Source organism: Strongylocentrotus purpuratus, unplaced genomic scaffold, assembly GCF_000002235.5.
Source record: "Strongylocentrotus purpuratus isolate Spur 01 unplaced genomic scaffold, Spur_5.0 spur5_scaffold_20, whole genome shotgun sequence".
Classification (NCBI taxonomy): domain Eukaryota; kingdom Metazoa; phylum Echinodermata; class Echinoidea; order Camarodonta; family Strongylocentrotidae; genus Strongylocentrotus; species Strongylocentrotus purpuratus.
In genome coordinates this window covers 18,595,976-18,617,564 of record NW_022145606.1, presented here as the reverse complement: position 1 = coordinate 18,617,564, position 21,589 = coordinate 18,595,976, and the positions used below count along the sequence as shown (strand labels likewise).

Here is a 21,589-nt window from a genome sequence, read left to right as displayed (position 1 = left end):
ACAAGATATGCCATATCTTTTCATGCCATCTTATAGTCCTTTTTATCTCCACTCAGTATTTTTTTACGGCTTGAGAATTGACCCAAGAATTGCGATACAGTGGTTACTTCTGTGAAGAGAGACAAGCGTAACGCTTTTTTGAAAAACAGCTTTGTGTATAATTTTGCCTCTATAATTCATATATTTTAGCATTATATCGATTGGTAATTGGTTATATTTTCTGAGTAACATGTTGTCCTATCATCAGAAACTAAAAATCAAACAAAGATACAAGCGTTACAAAAATATATGCCCACATTCCGATCATAAATTTTGTCCGGAATTTCCTGTAGTGTCCGTAACGGTGTAATTCCTGCTATGTGAAAATATTTCCAAATTTTGTACTTAGCATTGTGTAACTACCTCCGGGGACTAGCTGTGGTATAATAATATTCAGCTATTAAAGCATAACAGTTTTTTTGTTGCAATTTAATGAATGGCATTTGTAGTGTCCGTAACGTATGTAGTGTCCGTAACACAAATTACACAAGTCTGTGATGGTGTAAAATCACAGCTTGATAACTAAATACTACTAATTTGCAATTCAAATTTGATTTGATACAGTTACTCTTCTCAATGAATAACAAAAATCTCTTTTCCTTGAAGGTTTTCTCCTGGATATGATATTTCGCAAACAAATAAGCTATTTTCCCTGAATTTAATTTTAAAAAATAAAAAAAATAAAATTACGAGTAATTTAATATCAATATTTTATTTAAATAATATTAGTTAGATGTAATAAAGTATCAAATTAAATGCATCATTGTGTATTAGTTTCAATATCGGGGGTAGAAAAGAGTAGGAGCCAGTGTTACGGCCGCGAAAATTTGCACGCATGTCAAGTCAAGTGTATTGAATACTATGGTTAATTTAATTTTTTGCATATGTATGGTAATTTATGAAAATAAGGTCATAAAATTCACCTGTTTACCCATACATCATATATTATTTATATTTAAGTATTCTTTTTCACTACATGAATTCGTTAGACCATTTGAAACAATAATACGATAATGATAACAATTTTTGGAAGAGCTAGGTTATTCCTTATGTTATCTCTTATTTTGATAATTTCTTATGTATTTCATTGTTTTTTCAACTTCTGTATTTTATTTTATTCTTTTTATTTTTTATTTCTACTTACAATTCAACTATTTTGACTCCCAAAACAAACACCAAAACTTTAAACAAGACCCAATAACCAATGTTTTATCTCTTTTTAGGAAAAAATGGCATTTCCATATATGTTTTGTAAACAAACCACGAAAATCAATTTCGGGCTGACATGCAAAGACAAAAGGTCATGTGACTCTGTAACTGTACCCCCGATTTAAAAAAAAATTGTTTTAAAAGATGTGCAAGACTCGAAAGAAAAAAGTCAGCGAGCGGCGGGGCGCCATCCGTATGCGTTCCCGAACAATCAGAAAAATCGCGGAGGGGGGGGGGGGGCGTGCATAATGGTCCCCGGCCTTATTAGGGTTAAGTCCTATCCAAGATACTTGGTAATGAGGATATGAAAAGATACTCTCTGTTGGCCTCAAGATATGCAGCAACAACATATGATTGCAGAAAAAAGGCAAATGGATTAATTATATATTGCATCAAAGAATAGCATGTACACTATAGGGCAGGTCCAAGCTATTTGGATTGTGACGTACGGGACATTCAGAGACTTTAAACAAGAAATAACAATGGATGAAATTATTTATATGGCTATCTTTTGGTATGAGTCTGTGGCTATTATGGGCTAGTTCATTTGTGGAAAGTTTTAGTTCTGACCAATTCATAAATTAATTTTTAATGTAATTAATGTGCTGCGTGACGTACGGGACCAGAGAATTTCTGACTTTTTCAAAAATAGGTTCGTCGTAAAAATTCTCTGAATTTATTAAGTTATGAGATTTATGGTAATGATATCTTAATTCATTATGGAATCAAGCATTAATCACAACTATTACCATATTTTTCTGACCTTTCGTTGTTATGTAATATACCAAAACAAAAATGCGTGTATGTGACGTACGGGACACGTGACGTACGGGACAACTTTTCCCTATGGGAAAATGCATTGAAATGAAGAATTTTCGTCAAAATTTGTTAAATATGAACAATTTTAACTTAAATCAGTGACAATTAGAGTGTTTTAGAACCCAATTAGATCCTCTGACCATCACTCAATATCCTCTGTGTTAATTTATGAGGTAAATCAATACAAATATTACTTTAATAAAGAAAACAAATTAAATTACATTCATACACACACACTATATTACCATTTTTATTCCATTTACCCATCTATCATGTGCAGTCATGCTTCTTTTCTCATTTCTTTCATCCATTCCATTCAACAGTGCTACATGTACATGTAAATGTTTTAAAATAATAATTAATGAAGAAGATGAACTTGAACTTGAAAACTTTCATTAAAACTTGTTTGAAACACAGGGGCACACTCGGCACATCATATTTTGTGAACAAAGATACAGTACATTACAAATATGAAATCTTTTCTTCATAGCTTGTTTGAATTACTTGATAGTAATATCATAGAATTTTGAAGGAATTCAAAGAAAACGCTGAACATATTGTCTTTTTTTAATCTTTTTATCACAGATTAGAACATGTACATGTATATGTTGCTGTCATTTATTCAAGAATTTTAATGTACTGGTACATTAATGTACATGTACATGTTTGTGAAAGATGGATACAAAAATATAAATCTTGAATGTATTTTGTATTGATTAAAGACATCTCATTAACACCACCAGATATAAGAAATTAAAACCCTAAAGGTTTGTGTGACCTTTTCCACAATTCAAAAGATTAAAGCGTAATTCAACAAAAATGCATGGGTGTAAAAGTGATGAAAATCCTAAGTGGGTGAGAGTGAGTGAGGCTATCCTTCCTTAAAAGTTATGATTTAGTTTTTAGGAGATCAAAATTCCTGAGCTGGATCCATAACATGTACAGTGTACATGTACTATTATGATTTACATATTTAGCATCCTGCCAATGTTGGGGACATCAACTGGCAAAATACCAAAGTTGATAATACCAGGGGTCTGGCTTGAAGACTAATTACATCAATAAATGTTCATAATTGAATGGCACATGCCTTTAAGACTAAAACAATAACAACAACAACAGTACGAGTAAATTCCTAGAAGGGACCCAGTTGGAATGTTCATACAACAAGTTTCCTAACACATATATATTCTCCTTTTGGTCATTTCCTTTTTTCACATCTTGCATTGGTTTTATATGGGGTTGTCCCGTACGTCACACACTTGTCCCGTACGTCACATTTCTTAATTTGATTATGTAATCAACACAGAATTTTCGTAATTTTTGTTAAACCTATTTTTTGTTAGGTATTCATCTAAATTAGAACTTCCTAGAATATCTTTAAAAAAAAAAAATATTTTCATAATTAAAATTAAACAAATTAATGTCAAATTGTGACGTACGGGACATCACACTTTGGAACCTACCTCATTTGCATAATTAATTAATTTTGAAAGTTTTTAAATTTTTTTCCTATTTTCTAGTATGATGGTCTACATGTCCTAAAATATTTAATTTTGAAAAAATAATTCAAATGAAATACAAAAATAAAAATGTAATGTCCCGTACGTCACGCTAATTAACACAAATCAAAGTTCGTGACCTTGGCATTCTTCGTATTTTGATAATTTTTTATTTTTTTTATCAGATTCATAAAATTCATAGTTTCAGCTTTAAAATGATGTATAGTTTGTTAAATATATATAAAGATGAAATTTGACCCCCAGAGGGGACAATAGCTTGGACCTGCCCTATAGTGTATTATGTATAAAATGTAGTGTCCGTTACATCCTATAGGATTTTGTACATAAGTTATTTTGGACAACTTATGATATGAAACGAGTCTTCCTAGCAATTTGATTTGTTTTTATTTGTATACAGATGGGACTAAAGTTTGTAATTTGTCTCATTTACCAATGTTTGGTTGGCTTTTAAAAAGTTTCAGGTTTTGAAAAAATGTCATTTATCAGATTTGACCTTGTGTTACCTCTGATGTGCATACTGCGTCTAATTTATGGACTGAAGTGAGTGTGAATTGTTTTATTTTTCACAAATGGCCAAAAAATTCCCCCAAAAAGTGCAAAATATTTGAGTGTTAAGATAAATAATGCTTGAAAATTCCATTTCTGTAGCTTTGTGTAGTGTCCGTAACACCTACCACCCCCTGTGGTGTTGATACTCATAAAATGATAACCAAGATAGTTTCCTCAAGGATATTGCAGGGTATTAACCCCAGGGTATGGATGAACAATTTGGCGTTGATGAAACTGCTCTATTGCATACTTTATTTTTGGACCCAAGTGCAAATGGTTTTGCACCCTGATTGTGGCTATACCGATACAAAGAATCAACGAAATCTTCATCAATTGTTTGATGGTCAGGATGGTGGTTATTAATAATAGTATCTTACGTCTTAGACCGAAAGCTTCAGTCTCTATACCGTCGGTTGTTCCACTGAGACTACGTCTGGCTCCCGGCCACCTCACTCAGGGGTCGGAAATCGGAATGACCGCATGCGTGTTGCCAAAATGTCCGGTAAAGGGGTACTTTTCGTGCGACAAAGTCCGGCCCGAGAATTGTAAAAAAAGGGGTGTATTTGACTTTCACCCGGAGATTTCTTCAAAAAAGGGGTGTTTTTTCTTTTTTTTTCTTATCTCTTTGGACTCCTGAGAAATTATTCCGAATTTAGGGGGGTACATTGAGCATTTTTCCTGATTTAGGGGGGTCTCCAAAGCAGGAAAAGGCCGCGAAAAGCCCGCGAAAGGGGGGTTCGAAAATGTTGGCAGTCCTCAGATAGGGGGTGCTTTCAAAAATAGGGAACGAGCATATGCGTACCCTAAATAACACTGAGTGGGGGGGCCGGGGTCTGGCTCCACTAGACCTCTGGTTATAGAGACAGAACGATCGCCTATGCCAGCCTATGTTGAAGATATCACGGCTAGATTTTAGCCGTTAGGCCCCTCCCACAAACATGAACAAACTTGCCACGGCCGTATTGTTATGCCCCCAAAATCCCCCAAAATGTCATTTTACCTCGTGCATATCCAATTTTACATTAGGCCTAGGCTATAATACATCGGTTCCACTTAATAACTTGATTGAAATAATCCGTTTAATGGTCCCTTTTAAGGAAATTATGGGTCAAAATCGACATCCATGTTGAAAATCTTGCAAGCCGTGTTAAACTCTCGCTGCCGTCAATCTCATCCCTTCTAGTCTACGCCGAAGGCAAAATGATTATGAAGGAAAAACTGTGCGCCATCTACACGTTCGTAATGGCGTTATCACAGTTTTTCCTTCATAATCATTTTTGCCTTCGGCGTAGACTAGAAGGGATGAGATTGACGGCAGCGAGAGTTTAACATGGCTTGCAAGATTTTCAACATGGATGTCGATTTTGACCCATAATTTCCTTAAAAGGGACCATTAAACAGATTATTTCAATCAAGTTAGTAAGTGGAACCGATGTATTATAGCCTAGATCTAGGCCTAATGTAAAATTGGATATGCACGAAGTAAAATGACATTTTGGGGGATTTGGGGGGCATAACAATACGGCCGTGGCAAGTTTGTTCATGTTTGTGGGAGGGGCCTAACGGCTAAAATCTAGCCGTGATATCTTCAAACTAGGCTGGCATAGGCGATCGTTCAGTCTGTATAACCGGAGGTCTAGTGAAGCCAGACGTAGTCTCAGTGGAACAACCGACGGTATAGAGACTGAAGCTTTCGGTCTACTTACGTCTCTAATACTATAGTATTAGTAATACGCGGGTAATGTTAGAACCTTCAGTCCAGCGGGCGCGTTCCATGTCGCACCCGGCCCTAGCCTACATGTAGCCCTGCAGTACCGGCTTGCTAGACGTGTCACGATTTGGGTTGCCAGTCGCGGCAGCTTTGATAAGAAGGAATCAGAGCCCCTTGCCCCTAAAATGTATTCTTTTATTAACGCCATGACGAATCATACGTAAATGGCACATGCGGTAACTTAATTCAACTTATTTAGCGATTAAATACATCAAAATTGTCACTTACCCAGGCCATTCCTTTCGAATTTGATTGTTCAGTTTGTTGTTTTGGTCACGTATAAAAGTTGTATGCATAATGCGTGATTAGTGCTTGCTCATGCTAGCTGTGTACGCTGGTCATTAAAGGGCGCCACCTAGCGTGCACCTAACGAAGTACCGTGATATAAAGATGGTATATGAAGGCAGAAAAATCAGAGAAACGGGTCAAAGAAAGTTGGAGCACATGCATGCATAACCGATTAAATATATAAGTTAGTTATGAATATGTGAAGGTGCGATCATTCAAACACAAAGAGGCAACTAGTATGTGTCGTATCTTCCGAGTCTCCTTTATAGCTTCCTTTTGCCGATCTTCAAACATATATATTCCCTATGCATAAATTATGATTCACCCTTGAATGAAACACTCACAAAAACCTACCCACCTACACAAACCCACCCCGTACACACGCACTCACGCCCGCACATTATCCCGACCTCCTCTGACAATCAAGTAAAGGTGATCCAAAATAATGCATGTTAGTATCAATAGTGCCATTGTTCACACCTGGAAATCATCTTAATTTTGGAGGAATTAAAACAATTCCAATATCAAATTATTGAATGATAGGGCTTAATTGATAAGCTAGGCCACACAAGAATAATATAATAAAAACTCTCCCTTCCTCCTTCTTTCTCCCCCTCACTCCCCCTCTCTCTCATTCTCTCGATCTCTCTCTCCCTCTCTCCGGCTCTAGATATCATCTTACTCTCCCCGGCCTCTGCCGCCCCCTCTCTCTCTCCCCCATCTCTCTCTCTCTCTCTCTCTCTCTCTCTCTCATATCTCAACTCTCTCACCCTCCCCTCTTCCTCTCTCTCTCTATCTCTTTCTTTAAGGAGGCGCTGTACCATCGGGTATTAAATGGTAAATTCCAAATTTTATTCTCATTCTCTCCTTTACCTTCTTTATTTTCTTCAGTCTACTCGAAATCTTCATCGTCCATGTTCAGCGATGCAGGCAACGAACTCTGTAGAAAGAAGGCGAGCGAGAGCGCAATCTCGGGTATTTATTATTTATTTATGGTTTTCGAGGATTTACAAACCAATAATTCCTCTATACGAAGCTCACTTATTGCAAATGATATAACTACATCGAAACAAATATATTTTTGCTAAGAATTGACAAATTTTTAGGTAATACGAAAAATACATTTACAAAGTAAGATATATTAAATGCACGGTAAGAAAGGTAACTATATTATGCAAGCATATCAATATTAGAATGTCTTATTAAGGTCTATTTAAAAACGTACTTTCATTCAAAGAGATTTTTTGTTGATATTTTAGTATGATCACGATTGTTCTATTAAAGCCAGCTGTTTCTTTCGATCCAAACACACCTGCCAATGGCTGCCATGCATTTTAAGGTGATTATACCCTGTCAATGCCATACATACATAAATAATATACACTACATTATTATGAACAAAATTGAATGTAAGGAAATTAAAGGTAAAGACCAGTATTGGAAACGCCCCAATTTCAAAAAATGAAATGGAAGCTCTCATTACCAATCATGTGAAAGAATATGTTTTGACTAATACATGATTATAAAAAATTTGCCGGGAAACCGCCTAATAATTCATATATTTGGAAAATTTGTTTCTCTCATGGTCTGTGAGAGATATAGGGTAGTCCCATATACATCTTTCTGTGTATAGTGCTCGTAACTTTACGAAGAATGGGCCAAATTTCTTATCTTTTTGATGATTCCAGAACCTTGCAGATGCTAGATGCTAGCTGATCAACCTTTTCTGATCGATTCCACAACGTTTCTTTCACAATGGAATCGCATGACCATAACTGGCCTTTACCTTTAATGTACACGAGCTAAAAATTTAAACAATTCACGCGTGTTTACAAGTTTACCCATGCACCTCTTAGCTCTAGACAAAACACTAGCAACATATTTTTGTTAAACATATTAAAGTAACCACTCATAAAATGTTGACACTAATTACTGAGTAATTAATGTAAATAATTGAAATTATGGAAATGAAAAACCTCGCTAGAGGATAAGAGAAAAACAACCAAATGATAAGTTGACACACTATAAAAAGCGTTTCGAAAAGCCTTTTCACGATGACGCACAACATAATGTGACTGCATATGTATGGTAGCAATTTCAACAGGTACCTATTCATTACACGATGCATTAACGTATTTAAATCATCATTTTACTTTCTGAGTAAAATGTTGTTTTTCTTATTTTTTCAGATTCCTGACAATGCCTCTCCTTCTGAAAAGGAATGTCGAAAGAAGCTGTTGAACTGGAGTCAATGTGATGCTGTTCATGCTTTGAACTTTGGACTTTGAAATGTTTATTTTCTCTTTATTGTTTACACATTATAATCATGATTATAATAATTATCTTTGTATGAACCTTTTTGAAATTTTCGTGAGATATCTTGATAAATACAAAAAAACAAACAAATAAATATTCATAAATAAACAGACAGGTATATAAGTAAATAAATGAATAAATAAATAAATATGGAAACAATGAAATGCTTGCGAACGTCCAGGGAAATTGCCTTTTTAACTTTTACAAGAAATTTCTATCATGTGTTCAAAAAGTCGACGTGAAGTATTATCACCGGGTTGCTTATACGACAATGGCTTGCATCTTTATGAAGAATTGCTCTTGCTGAAACTCTCTCAGTAACGTCTGTTGGATTCTGCTCCTGTTGGAAATGTGAAAATACGTGGAAATGTTTAATACATACACATCTAATTAAATGTATTTTAATGACAAACGCGAATACCTATTGTGATAGCCTCTAGGAATGTGGAGGAAACTAAAATTCAGATGCATAAACATCCTTAATCATTTTACACACACGAATATTGTCGCTATTCTTCTGCGAACTCAAAGAAATCAAGCAAAAGACATTAAAACATTGAATTGATTTTGACATCGTTTTATCTAGAAATACCATAAGTATCACGCTTGCTTTCAGCACATGATCAAAAGCTGTAAAACAGATTTACTCTGTTTTCCAAGTGAAACAGAAAAAAGATTTCGCCTAGAGACATTTGTATTAAGCGCTATATAAAAATTAAATATTATTATTATTATTATTATTATTATTATTATTATACAGGTTATAGGATATAAATATGATTAACGGAGAACTATTTCTTTGATTTTATGATTAAAAATTGTCATTATATTTGTTATTCCACACGATTTCTTTCTAATTTACAAAAATAATGCAACAACTCGAAGACGCTCTTGAAAAGAATAGCTTTTGAAATGCCCTCGTGTTCAAAGTATGCCAGGAAATAGCTGAAGAGTTTTAATAATTTGGATCAAATCCCACATGACAATTTACGTGTGCAGCGTCTGTGATCGTTATCAATATTGACTCTTTTTAACATTCCAAAAACTTCATATATGCATTCTATTAATTCTGGTATACTACTAAGTTCCATTTTTTTTCTTCTCCCAAGTACCTTCATACACTTTCTTCCACAGTATGAATGTTTGTCCAGTAGTAAGCTTTATAACAATAATGATAATAATAATTTTGTTTAAGATAGTCTCGAAAGTCTGATCAGCATGAAAACTGTTCTTCCTGAGGGTACTGTAATTATTATTACCCCTGCATCTACCATGTTCCCATTTACACCTGGGTGGAGAGCGTCAAATATAGATTAATGTCTTGCAAAAGGACGTTAGTGCCGGGCTTGGACTCGATCCCTTATATGGATTGAGAGTCAAGTGCATGGACCACTATATCCCACGAAAACTCCACTTATCTAAAAGAATGTATAGTTTTACCTTTTCCAATCCTAACGTTGATGTTTGCAGGTGGTTGACGCGACTCGTAATGTACCTTGAATGTATATAACACATTAAATAAAAATAAAGGGGTAAAACAAAACTTGTCTTTCATGTTTTATGACGTGTATATATCACTTCTAACATTTTCTTTGTTTGTTTTATTTGTCTGTGACTAGGTGAGTGTGTTTTTTTTTACTAAATTAATGTCAATAATCCTGAATTCAAGGTATCTTATCCCCTGGAATCAATAAATCGAATAAAAGAGAATCAAATAAAATTAATATTTAAAAAATACATAAAAATGAAATGAATAAAAATGGAATAAAACTAAACCAAATGAATGAAATGAAGAAGAAAAAAATGAATTAAGAATAAAACAATGGTAGCAAATTAATAACATGAAAAGTCATAATAAACCTAAAGCAACCTGTAGGCAAAAACAAACAATCAAGAAGAATGTAATGAATATAGTTGGAGACGGTTCTTACCGCGTCAGATCTACGAGTTGTTGGTTTGCTTGGTACGACCTGACAGCAGCCATGTGCTCCCAAAGTAGCTCCAACAAACTCAACAACCATCAGGATTCCAATGACAGCCTGGATCGCTTGGTAAATCTGAAAACAAAAGTGAACGTTATTTGATGGGCAAAAACACGAATGTTTACTATTTTGTAATGTGAATAGCCTTTCTGTACCCAGGTGTAGTAAATGGGGACCCGTTAGGGAGAAATCGCTTGAATGATTGAGCACCTTTCATGGTGGCTTGTAAACGCCGGTAAAATGATTGCAGGCCCTCAGTGACAACATTATCAATACTGATGAGGCTTCTCTGGGTAAACAAGACACAATATTATTTTTATTATTATTATTATTATTCATATCATTATTATTATTGTCGTCATTATTATTATGAGCACATACATGTACAATTGAATAGATAGGAACCCTGAACACTCTGATTAATAGTCAAGTGAATGAACTACCACGACACCTAATTTGATATGTAATATCAACATGAATGAGGTCACCAACAAAATCTTAAACCTTTAATTCTCAGTTATATCTGAAGTAAAAATGAAGACAGGCTAGCCAGAGGAGAAAAGGCATGCAAGAGGTTGCTGCTTCTTTATGGTGATTGCTCCGTTGGACTATCTAAATAATCTAGAAAGGCCTTTATAAAAAAAAAATTACTAGGGCTTTCATTAGCTTGATATAATACTGTGTTTTCTCTTATAGCAGGGAAACGGAGAAATCGGACAACTCTATCCTGAACCCTCAGAAGATCTGTAACATGGCCTGCGAACACGGCATGTCGGTAAAAAGGGCTGTTGGGTGGGAGGGGGTGGGGGTGGAGGGACCGCCCTTACTCAGAACATACAATGTAAATTTACAATACATTAGGTAAGGGTGCGCCGGTTCAGGAGGTGTTCCGCGCGTCTTCGTGTTCGTCCTCCCCCGTTTCCTTCTCCCTACCCTGCCTCTCTTTTCTAGCTTTTTTTTTCCCACCCCTCGATGGGGATATGCACCCGTGCCCCCTGTAACTACGCCACTATCGTGAACCATGAGGTCAGATATCTTTTCAGACGACCCTCTGTCCTATCTTGCCGGTCTCATAAGATTGACCGGGCCGGGACAGCTCCTTACCGTGACGTGAGAGCAATCCTTAGTCTGACTGCTGCAGTATACTCCCCAGTACCAGGTCCAGTAAAATATAAAAGCAGCCATTACTAAGCTTGCAAGACAGGATAGGAGACACATGACCAGATAGGCTATGATCTGTAGTAATGATAACAAGCAAAAACAATAACATTTAATTATAATAGTTTAAAATAATGAAAATGATAATAATAATAATAATAATAATAATAATAATAATAATAATAAAAGTCATAGCCATGCAGCAATGAATAAATTAATATAATTATATTTTTAAAATAGCACTAAATCCAGATTATCAATATTGTGATAAATAAAACTTTATACGTACCAGTCCTGTTCGTTTTCCTTTACTGAAGATGCCGAGAACACCAGTTGGTATGAAGATCTGACATATCAAATATAATGGCAAAGAAGTATTAAATTCAGCTGTAAATAATTACTCTCATCGATGGAAAACCTATAACGTGCGTATTTTCCTTTATTAGTAATAATTAACTGACAAGTTTGGTTAGTATACTAGATGTCTCATTGATTTCCTCCACTTAACATGATCACAAAGACTGTCGAAAAACCAAAAACCAAAAACCAATAACACAGATCGTAATTGTGAACAACAAATGGAATATAAATAGATAGGACAAAACTTTAAAGATGAAATATAATAAAACAAGGTGAAGGGAGAAAGCTAATACCCAAACAAGAAATTACAAACATAAACATACATGTATGTGATTTGAAAAGTGTCATAAGAATTAAAGAGGAAGAACAAATTTCGAACTAAACAAAATAGTCAACATATGGAATGAAAATAAAATCATAAAAGAGAGAGAGAGAGAGAGAGAGAGATAAGGAGGGGGGGGGGGTTGCGTAAAAAAAAAGAAATAAGGTAGGTGTGTTCAAGAAAGAGAAACTTACGACCACCCTACATCTTACCCCTGCTCCGGTGTCAGAGAGAGAGAGAGAGAGAGAGAGATAGAGGGGGAGTAGGGGAGGGGAGGGAAAGGGAGAGGTTACGGGGAGGGTGAGGGAAAAGGGACAGGCGTGGATGGTATACAGAAGTAATGAGGTAGTTGTTTCCAAGAGAGGGACTTACGAACACCCCCACACACCATACTCCTGCTCCTGTGTCAGAGAGAGAGAGAGAGAGAGAGAGGGGGAGGGGTGGTGTGGGAGAGGGAGGGCGGGGATGGGGTAAAGAGGTAACATGATCGAGGTGTGTGTTATCAAGAGACTGAGGGACTTACGAACGCCCCGCACCATACTCCTGCTCCTGTGTCAATAACGTCCAAGACCAATGCAAAGAAGACACCCCCTAGTAGAAGGGTACACACCCCACATACGACTTGCATCACACCAGAGGAGAAACCGAGACTCGAGTTGTATTGTGGGGACCTCCTCGGGCAACAAGAGTCCTGAAACAAAATTAAGACCAGTTTGACCGTTAGAGATGATTCAAGAAAGATCTCTTTGATGATGTTATCACCCTTTTCTTACCATTTTTACCATTATTGTCAATGTTATTGTTATTGTCATGGATATTATTGTTGTTTTCATTATTATTATTGTTATAATAATAATAGTTATAATTATAGGTCTAGTAATATATATTATTATTATTTACAGTACTATTATTACTATTTTTACAATTATTTCTATTATTACTATCATTATTCTTCTTCTCACTATTATTATCATTATTATTATTATCATTATTGAAATAATAATTATCAATCCTAGAAAGGTACGCGTTTTGATAAAGGAGTGCAACATTAATAAACGTTTTTACTTCTTCGAAGTCTAATTTTATTCTTACTTTATCATAAAACTATATCCTCATGTATTTAATATATTTATGTTTGCTTTTGAAACATGCTACACTTCTTCCATTATTATCGCTACACCAAAGAGCGTCTAATGAAAATAATTTTAACAATGACAACCGTCTAATACAAGTTCACTAACTAGACATGTTTCCCAAGAGAGAGAATACAAAGTCCAAAAACAGACATTGTTCTTTTTGTTTGTGTTGCTTCTGCATTGAAGTGATAAGAATGATACTGCTCTGCTATCGCCGACGCACGGGTCCAAAATCAAGCATGATATTGATATACTATATATATGTATGTATACACATCAATATTTACATTTCTTTATTTACTTTACAATTTCATATTACAAACGAGCGCAACACTTAAAATAACCTGAGAGGAAAAGGGAACACTTATCAAGAAAGAAAAGGAGCATGTGCCAAAGTACAAAGAGTAATTATCAGAGGTGAAAATGGGGCACTTCTTAAACCCTCAAAAAGAGGCACTCACCATTGGCCGGGCAATTTTTAAAAACCTTTTGGGGGGTCAAGGGGGGGGGGGGGGGGGGGGTGTTGAGTAAAAAAAAAAAGCGCTCCGGGGCAAAAAAGAAAAGAAAAAAGTGCTCACTAGTGTTTGGGGCTAGTACGGGTGTCATCACCACACCATTGTTTAGCACAATTATTGCACAAGCCTTGACCACTCTAACCAGTATGAAGTCATACGTCGGTACTTTATCATTGACTTGTATTTACCTCTCTTGGTGATGACGTCATATGTACGATGCGTGGCTGTGATGACGTCATGCTATCTCCGTGTAATAGGCCATTTTCGTAATGTAACCAAATTTAATGCATAGGTCTTTGTGAAGTGCCTCAATACAAATTATTTCATTCACCTGATAGGAATAATAGTATTTCAATAGTCAGAATGCAACTGCATATATTAAGTGTTGCTAGGTAGGTCAAGCCATAATGTTTGTCCAACCTGGCAACAACTAATGTATGCAGTTAGGATTCTGTCTATTGAAATACCATTATTCTTATCAGGTGAATGAAATAGTTTGTATTGAGGCACTTCACAAAGACCTATGCATTAAATTTGGTTACATTACGAAAATGGCCTATTGGTCCGAGTATCTACATTTGCAAAACAATACGAATAAGCTTTAATAGCTAGATTGGCTCGCTTTGATATATCTATACTAAGTCAATCCTGGTTTAACTTAGTTTACTGCTTTATAGAGCCAAAATGATGAACTGTGACATTCTGAACTAAGCAATGCCATCTACCACCTAAAAGGAATAATTTGTGTACAGCTCTAATGTATTAAATCAAGTTTTGGAAAATAATAATATTAATGCGCGTTGAACATCAGCGTCACTCCGTGACGGATTATGAGCGTTAAGAGTGGCCATTATTCTCCTAATACGAGATTCAACAAAAACGTACTCGTCCATTTATGGCTGTCTTCATCAATTTTGGTAATACAAAGTTTTGGTATGGGGTCATGAATTTGGTTCAAATGAACATGTTGGAAGCATATGCGATCCTACAATATTCAGTGATCGTTGTCGCGGTTGAAATTGAGACTAAAATTATGAAATTGTCAATAATAAACTCTTGATGTTGTATAGCTCCCTCTCAAGATCAAGATATTAATTAAGCTATAAAACAATGTTTTTTTGACTAAAATCGACCGATTAGCTATTCCCGTTTGGAAATTATATATCACAACTACATATTCTGAGATTTTCATGGTCGCAGCTACCATTTTACGGCCGTAGGCGCTATTTGAGATTCATCAAAATTTACCGTTTTATATAGTTGAGCTAGTTGCCAACAACACCTAATAGGGAGTGGGTGTCTATGGGCCTTTTCAACGATGAGATAATTATTAAGCACATGGAAAGATAATCGTATCCCTTCGGATCAGGGGCGTAGACAACGGGGGGGGGGGGGGGGATGAGGGGGATGCATCCCCCCCACCTCACAAGGTGGGGGGGGGGGGGATGGCATGTACAATCATCCCCCCCCCAGGTTTTGGGGAATGATATTTGCTTACTTGATAAGTCATAATGATGATAATAATAGTAATAATAATAATGATAACAATTATAATATTAATAATAATAATAATTATGATGATGATAATAATAATCCTCATCATTATTGTAATTGTGTTTATTGTTTTTAGCCGCATTCACACGGTGAAAGCCAATTCAGACGGTAAAAAAAAGAAAATCTTACAAGTATTTTGTGGTTATCTTGTGGTTTGGAAACCACAAGATAACCACAAGATTAAACAGGCGCGGATCTACGGGGGGGGGGGGGGTTAGGGGGTTTAAACCCCCCCTTGGCGGCCCAAAAAACAAACGAAACAAAAAAAAAGGGGAAAAAAAGAAAAAAGAAAGAAAAAAAGAAAGAAAAAAGAACGCACGCTGGAGAGAAACCCTTTCAAGTGCAAATATTGTGAGAAGATATTCAACTCATCTGGTAACTTAACCAAACACATGATAACTCTGGATATAACTGTGTATTTAACTGTTACTTGATTTAAAAATACGTTATCATGCACTGCTTTTTATGGTCTCCATTGTGTTAATAGATGCCAGGAAAACATCACTTACGGGGTTCAAATAAACACCCCCCAAAAAATCGGCTCGCCGCTTCGCGGCTCGTGGACGATGCTCCGATCCGCATCGTCATTATTTTGGTCAACCCCCCCCTTAGCAAAAAGCTAGATCCGCCCCGAGTCATCCCCCCAGGTGTACGAACCTGTCTACGCCACTGCTTCGGATTATGAATCTTCTGAACAAATCTTCTGAAAGACAACTACATTCTTAACGCTAACAATATTCAAGGAAAATAGTTGAAAATGACAACATACCATATCATATACTAAGTTAATAATCGTAGTGGAGAATTACAAAATATACTTACCATAAATTTAAGGTGCAATAACCAGAGTGTTGAGGAACACAAGAAATCATCAGGTCGACTAAAATGAGGGAAGGCATATGATGATGAAATTGTCTTCAAAAGTCGAAAGATAGCGGTCATGATTTGATTTTCTGTGGGAGGTTTTGTTTTCATTCTCGCCTCCGCTTTTCTGGTTAACAAAAGACAAGCCAATACAGGTGGCCGTGACATAGAAATTGTGAATTGAAATAATTGTACTTTTTTATATTTTTGCTTTGATAATTTTATAATTGAATAGATGTACAACTTTCGGCAAGCAAATTATTCCTCGTTTCTTATTCTTGTCTTCTATACGCGCTGTTTCGATTCTTTTTCAATAGAACACCTTTTTTCATGATAGAGAAATATTTAAATTTTTCATTTTGTATTCTTGCGAGTTGGGAGGGCTAGAATCGAGTTTTCTCGAAATATTTGGAGGAACATAAAATATGTTTCCCCCTCCAACTCGCTTTATAAAACTACACATTTAGCGGGATCTTGATTTAGAACAGCGATTCAAAGAAGTTTTAAAGCAATATTTAATATATCATCTACGACCTATATTTTGGGCAATATTGTCAATGACAAATGTTCATGATGGTTAGTGCTATTTGATTAATATTTTTCGTTCAATATGAAGGCGATATAATTGAAAGACCGGAAAACCCAACCCCCATCTTACTAATTCGGCTCTAGCCGTACGGGCTAGGTGATAGTATGAAATATGATATTGATATCTCCTAATTAATTAGCATCCATACCACTGCGTGAAGAGTTATGTAACAAAAAAAAACCTTAAATGCGTTATGGTGCAGTCCCATGGCACCGGCTGAGCCCAACGGGCCAATACCGTTTGATATAAATTACAAGCGGTGAAAATCTCCCGGCTTGAGCTCCTTCGCCACCACAACCATCACGAGCATGATCACCTTCCCCACCACTTGTATCCCTATCACCACCGCCTAGATCTCCTTTACCCTCTCCTCTGCCCCCACCTCCACCATCGAAAAAAATTCAGCCCACCTCCGGCATCCACCTGGGGTGCATTAGACTGCAGAAAAAAATTGGACAAGCTGGAGAGAGAGAGAGAGAGAGCTGGGTGAAGCGTAAAATTATTGTGTATTTCCTAAGATTGGTTGGTTTTTAAAAAGAATGACTTTTCAAGTAATGTAATTGTTTATAATGATACATGTCTTAAGTCAGTGTACGCTTAAGTTAATATTTCTTTGTATTCATTATGTTTCTCCAAATGTGTATCAATATTTTATGATTGTCTTGTCGAAAACTATTTTGTTTAAACTCTTTCCGAATTGAAACATGAAAAGTAAATAATGCTCGTCTGCTAGTATTGATCTCGACTCCTGCTGGTAATCTGCCGCTGCCGCATGTATGTCATACAGTCTACCGCAAGTTCCTGTATGGAGAAGCCCTTATTCTGAATTAGCGAGGGAAAATAAATTCAATCAAATATTAGACAGTTTAAATTTGCAAATTTGCTCAGGACGGGTTCTGTAATAGGGAGGGCTTACGACTTTGATGTAAGATTCGTACAATTGTTTATTCATTTTCTTTATTTTGTGCATACAATCATGGTTTGACCTAAATGTCTTGATTACTTTTATAGTAATGAGTTGTGAAACATGATAGTTCGCCTTAAAAGTGCATGTAGCTTTTGATGTGATTGTGTCTGCGTGTTATGTATGGGTGTGTGTGCGTGTGTGCGCGTGTATCTTTAAATGAATGTTTTATGGTAAAATAATCTTTGGATCAGGACCATCTTTGGACCATTGATATATAATTAATCCTCTAGTGTGGACCTCCAAGAATGCTTTATAGAATGGGAAACCAAATTCATGTATTATTAAAGGACAACGGGTTCAATAAATGTACCATATGTCATTCCTCCATATAGATTCTGTATTTATGATACATTTTTTTATGTATGAACAAAATTAACCTTGATTTTCACCAACAAAATTCTGGTTTACCTCCACATTATAATGGCCTTTTTCATCTCTGGTGAGAGCCCCTTACTAAGTGCGAGGAGTGCCCCATTTTCACCTCTGGTATACTTTGGATACGTGCACCTTTTTCATTTCCCCAGAGGTTGTGCCCCTAATTTAAAGCGATTAAAAGCAACTTTTTCTGTAATCTAACCCAAAGCCGGCTCGCTCGTATTTGAAATTAAAATTAAATTAAAGATCTTTTCAGTCTGTCATAATAAGACTGTGCTTAAAATGCCCCATCAGTATTTTTTTCTTCCTCTTTATAACATGTAGTTTTTTTCACACTCGCAAATAAATGTTCATATCATCACACCGAACTGCAAAGTACATGTATGATGCCTAATCAGTGTCTAGGATGATGTAAAGAGAGAAACAAACATTGAGACCATCTCTGAAAATGAATCACAATGAAGGGTTAATTTCCCCTGGACCCCACGCCAATTTACGCTCGATACGCTCTATACCTGATCGTAAATACACAAAAAGAAATATATTTCTTGAATTATCGTATTATACAAAAAATACCATTGAAAGATCCCACTTGCAACAATAAAACCCGTCACAATACAGCTCATTGTCAATTATGATGATATCGAACCACGCGTGCGATCATGCGAGGTATATACATTTCTTATATGTACACAACTTGATCCCGCTATACGTTGAACTGGAATCATTGACGCTGTGTGTTATTACTTCCTCGTATGCCATATATGTCGGCCTGTTTGGAACGGGGAATCGAAATTTGAGAACTAGCTACTGTCTCAACTCGAGCAAGCTTTATCGGATTTGGCAAATTACAGTAGGTGATTTCAATGGAATATTTATTCAAAATATCCGCATTTAAAGTCTCGCCATTATCGCAGTTTACACCAATTTCAGCACACGTATATGCATGCACCGCTGAACTATGAAGTAGGGATTCTACTACACGGACTGCTTATATGGACTTTATCGGTAGACTTGTAAACCAGCAGTTTACCATTAATTATTCCTCAATTACTATGCATCGAAACGTCGTGCACTCAAGGCAGTGAATGACGCCATTGATCTGCACTTAAATGCCTATATAGGTTATACACATGACGTGAGTATAGTTTATACATTCTCTTATTTTGGTGAGTAAAGTATACTATAATGATAATAACAATAATGATAATAATAATAACAATAACGATTATATTACTGATAATGCTAATAATTAGAAAAGAATCCTGATAATTATTAGAACACTAATAACAAGATTATAAATAATAATAATTGCAATAATAACAACATTATCAACAACAACAACTACAATAAAAATATTGATATTAATTACGATACTGCTGCTGCTACTACTTTATTAGCAAGAGGAAGAAGAAGAAGAAGAAGAAGAAGCAGACGAAGAAGAATTAAGAAGAAGAAGAAAAAGAAGAAGAAGAAGATGAAGAAGAAGAGGGGGGGGGGGAAGACAACATGTAATTTCAGCAATATTAGTGGTTATTTGCTCTATGATCGAGGGATACACATGCACAATACTTACTTCGTGGTAATTAGATGGAAGGAAGAGAAGGAAAAGGAAGGCATGTGATTTTCATGTAACGCTACGTAAGAATACTTATCACAGTATAGTATTAATGACTGCTTTGAGAGAAATAGTTGTTTTTATACGCTCAAGGGAAGGTTAGAATTGTGCTATTACCCGAGGCGTGCCGAGGGCAATAGCCTAATTGTAACCTTCCCGAGAGCGTATAAAAACAACTATTTCTCGAATATTAAAGCAGTCATTAATACTTTTATATGCCAAAAAAAAAAAGACTAAAAAATAACAATAAAAAAAAAAAAACTTTTGTCGGAGATGGGATTCGAACTCTTGCGTACAAAATGTGATGTAACTAAAATCACCGCCTTAAACCTCTCGGCTATCGCGCTCTGTTTCCTCACGTGGCAGTTTTCTCTAATATATACATTAAAATGGATTGACAACGGCTTCGGTGGTGGATGCTTCGCTTCTGCTCCATTAAACGGGCCCTTCTTTTACTTTTGCAATGCATATTGGCACGAACTTAGATCAAGATCTATCGGCAGATGTTGTTTTTTTGTTTTTGGAAGTTTATTTTCGTCTTCATGTCAACAATGCAAGATAAAATTGTCGGTAAGATCGATCGAGATTCAATTGTATTGAAATTACCGACCAATTCTTCGCACACGTACGGTATCCTCGATCGCTCAGACCATTTTTTAACATGTAAACCTATGGGGTAACCATGGAGACTGAACTATTTTCCCGGTAACCATGGTTATTGGGATTTTTGAACTGTTTTAACCATGGTTACTGGGAATTTTCGGGAACAGTTAAAGTTTATGAATGCAATTTCGACCAATCAGATTGCTGGATTACTTAAGTGAGGTATATAATGTCGTTTATTGCCATACAAATATTCAAATAGCATTGTAGAGACAATGAACAAATAAAAATAATTATTAACCAACGTCGTTAACCGTGTAGCAGGGACCTTTCGATTTGCATGTCGACAAAGCGGACTGCTATACGTATGACGTCCCGAACAATAGAATAAAACGAGAGGAATCAGCTGAACATTAACCCTAAAAAGGCCGGGCTATTTGAGTTCTTAATACACGGGGGGGGGGGGGGGGGGGGCATTATGGCCCCCTAATATCTCGGCCGCGAAAATTTGCATGAATGTCAAGTGAATTGTATAGAATACTATGGTAATTTTTAATATATATTTTTGTTTACTCATTTGCATATTTATGGTAATTTATGCAAATAAGGTCATACAATTTACCTCTTTTTAGAAAAAATGACATTCCCATATGTTTTGTACACAAATCACGAAAATTAGCGATTTCCATGCTGACATGCAAAGACAAAATGGTCACGTGACTTTGTAACTGTACGTCCGATTTTCAAAAGAATTGTTTTAAAAGATGTGCAAGAATCGAAAGAAAAAAGTCAGCGCCGCGGCGGGGCGCCATCCGTATGCATTCCCGAACAATCAGAAAAATCGCGGGGGGAGGGGGGGGGGGGGACATAATGCCCCCCCGGCCTTATTAGGGTTAAACAAATTTATCATGAGTCCTGATAGAGTAATTCGCTACTGCATGTCATAGTGGTATAGACCAGTTCACGGTTAGCACATGTCCCAAATGACCCCGAATATCCACGGATCTTTAAAACATGAAAAAGTCCCACTTT

The 21,589-nt window shown here is 36.1% G+C and overlaps 2 protein-coding genes across 3 annotated transcripts in view; both read right to left on the bottom strand.

The window, feature by feature from the left end:
- Window positions 1-6,219, bottom strand: part of LOC105445170 (aldehyde dehydrogenase family 3 member A2) — a 33,112-nt gene extending 26,893 nt beyond the window's left edge. For both annotated transcript variants that reach the window (XM_030992974.1, XM_030992976.1), the window contains exon 1: window positions 6,139-6,219. The gene's annotated coding sequence lies outside the window, so the exon portion shown is untranslated. The remainder of the gene's footprint in view (window positions 1-6,138) is intronic.
- A 2,421-nt stretch (window positions 6,220-8,640) lies between these two features.
- On the bottom strand, window positions 8,641-13,018 carry LOC105445173. Its single transcript, XM_030992557.1, has 6 exons — window positions 12,860-13,018; window positions 11,944-12,000; window positions 11,601-11,732; window positions 10,446-10,571; window positions 9,955-10,009; window positions 8,641-8,854 (listed from the first exon to the last, which is right to left on the bottom strand). Exons 1-6 carry the CDS (start codon window positions 12,962-12,964, stop codon window positions 8,829-8,831), a joined length of 501 nt encoding a protein of 166 aa, XP_030848417.1. The 5' UTR covers window positions 12,965-13,018; the 3' UTR covers window positions 8,641-8,828.
- Window positions 13,019-21,589: the final 8,571 nt, after the last annotated feature.

Excerpts from the sequence above, each read along its gene's own strand:
- LOC105445173 (XM_030992557.1), bottom strand. The coding sequence starts at position 12,964 with ATGCAAGTCGTATGTGGGGTGTGTACCCTTCTACTAGGGGGTGTCTTC. Across the intron at positions 12,001-12,859 it reads GAGTATGGTGCGGGGCGTTC|ATCTTCATACCAACTGGTGT; the intron begins GTAAGTCCCTCA and ends TTGATATGTCAG. Across the intron at positions 11,733-11,943 it reads AAGGAAAACGAACAGGACTG|ATCATAGCCTATCTGGTCAT; the intron begins GTACGTATAAAG and ends TCATTACTACAG.